We start from the raw sequence: 1,370 nt of genomic DNA on the forward strand, positions 1-1,370 counted from the left end.
GTGCCACCCTGCACCCCAGTGGTGCGAGTCTCAGGAGCCAGCTGAATGCCACTAAACCACGTGTCTGTGGTTTGGCAGCACACAGGGCTGAAGGTGGTGGCTGTGGTCAATGACACAGTGGGAACCATGATGTCCTGTGGCTATGATGACCCTAAATGTGAAATCGGCCTCATCGTGGGTAAGGAGACCCTCTGCACCAGGGGGTCTCCCATTCCATCACCAACCCCCTAAACCTGCCCGGCATGGCCCTGGGGTGGCAGGTGGCTCTTCCAGGGCTGTTGGGGAATGACACCAGGGTGGGGCCTCCAGGCACAGGGACCAACGCCTGCTACATGGAGGAGATGAAGAACGTGGGCACTGTGGAGGGGGAGCAGGGCCGCATGTGCATCAACATGGAGTGGGGGGCCTTTGGGGACAATGGCTGCCTGGACGACGTCATCACCAACTACGACCAGCTGGTGGACGAGAAAACAATCAACGCGGGCAGGCAGAGGTGGGCGAGGGCCCCGGGGTAGGGAGGGGGCTGCAGGGCCTGCTGCACCCAGTTAAGGTTGTGCCTGGGGTAGGTTTGAGAAGCTCATCAGCGGCATGTACCTGGGTGAGATTGTGCGCCACATCCTACTGGCACTGGTGGACAAACAGCTCCTGTTCCGTGGGAAGCCCTGTCCCCAGCTCGAGACCAAGGACATCTTCAAGACCAAGTTCCTCTCCACCATCGAGTGGTGAGTGCTGGGGTCCAGTGGGTTCCTTTAGCCCAGGGTGGGGGGTGTGAAGCCAGAGCCCCAGGAGGAAGCCATGCTACATTGATGGTCACATGCAGGATGATGCCACCTCCGGCCTGTGGGATGGGGTCAGCAATGGGAATGGTAATGGGGATAGCTGTTCTAATAGTGCCCCTGGTCTGGGACAGCGATGGACTGGGCTTGCAGCAGGTACAGGCCATCCTGCAGGACCTGGAGCTCCAGGCCAGCTTTGAGGACAGCTTGCTGGTGCGGGAAGTGTGCAAAACCGTGTCCCTGCGGGCGGCCCAGCTCTGCGCCGCTGGCTTGGCTGCTGTGGTGGAGAAGATGCGAGAGAGCCGGGGCCTGGACAAGCTGTCTGTCACAGTGGGGGTGGATGGCACCTTGTACAAATTGCACCCATGGTGAGTGGGACTGAGAGTGGCAGGCACCCACTGGGGACCCTACAGCAGGGCTGAAGAGGGGGGGCATGGGGTGGGTAACAATGTCCTCACTGTCCCCTTCTGTGCCACCAGCTTCTCCCAGAACGTCCAGCAGATGCTCCAGGACCTGGCACCCAACTGCAATGTCACCTTCATGCTGTCAGAGGATGGCTCAGGGAAAGGGGCTGCACTTGTGGCAGCCGTGGCC

At 60.7% G+C, this 1,370-nt stretch overlaps 1 protein-coding gene across 1 annotated transcript in view; it reads left to right on the forward strand.

Annotated features, from left to right (window-relative positions):
• Positions 1-1,370, forward strand: part of HK3 (hexokinase 3 (white cell)) — a 5,159-nt gene that overhangs the window by 3,601 nt on the left and 188 nt on the right. The window contains exons 15-19 of the mRNA XM_010002100.1: positions 74-178; positions 310-493; positions 567-722; positions 911-1,144; positions 1,256-1,367. Coding sequence (XP_010000402.1) covers positions 74-178; positions 310-493; positions 567-722; positions 911-1,144; positions 1,256-1,367 — 791 coding nt within the window. The remainder of the gene's footprint in view (positions 1-73; positions 179-309; positions 494-566; positions 723-910; positions 1,145-1,255; positions 1,368-1,370) is intronic.

Source organism: Chaetura pelagica, unplaced genomic scaffold (assembly GCF_000747805.2).
Source record: "Chaetura pelagica isolate M959 unplaced genomic scaffold, ChaPel_1.0 scaffold356, whole genome shotgun sequence".
Taxonomy (NCBI): domain Eukaryota; kingdom Metazoa; phylum Chordata; class Aves; order Apodiformes; family Apodidae; genus Chaetura; species Chaetura pelagica.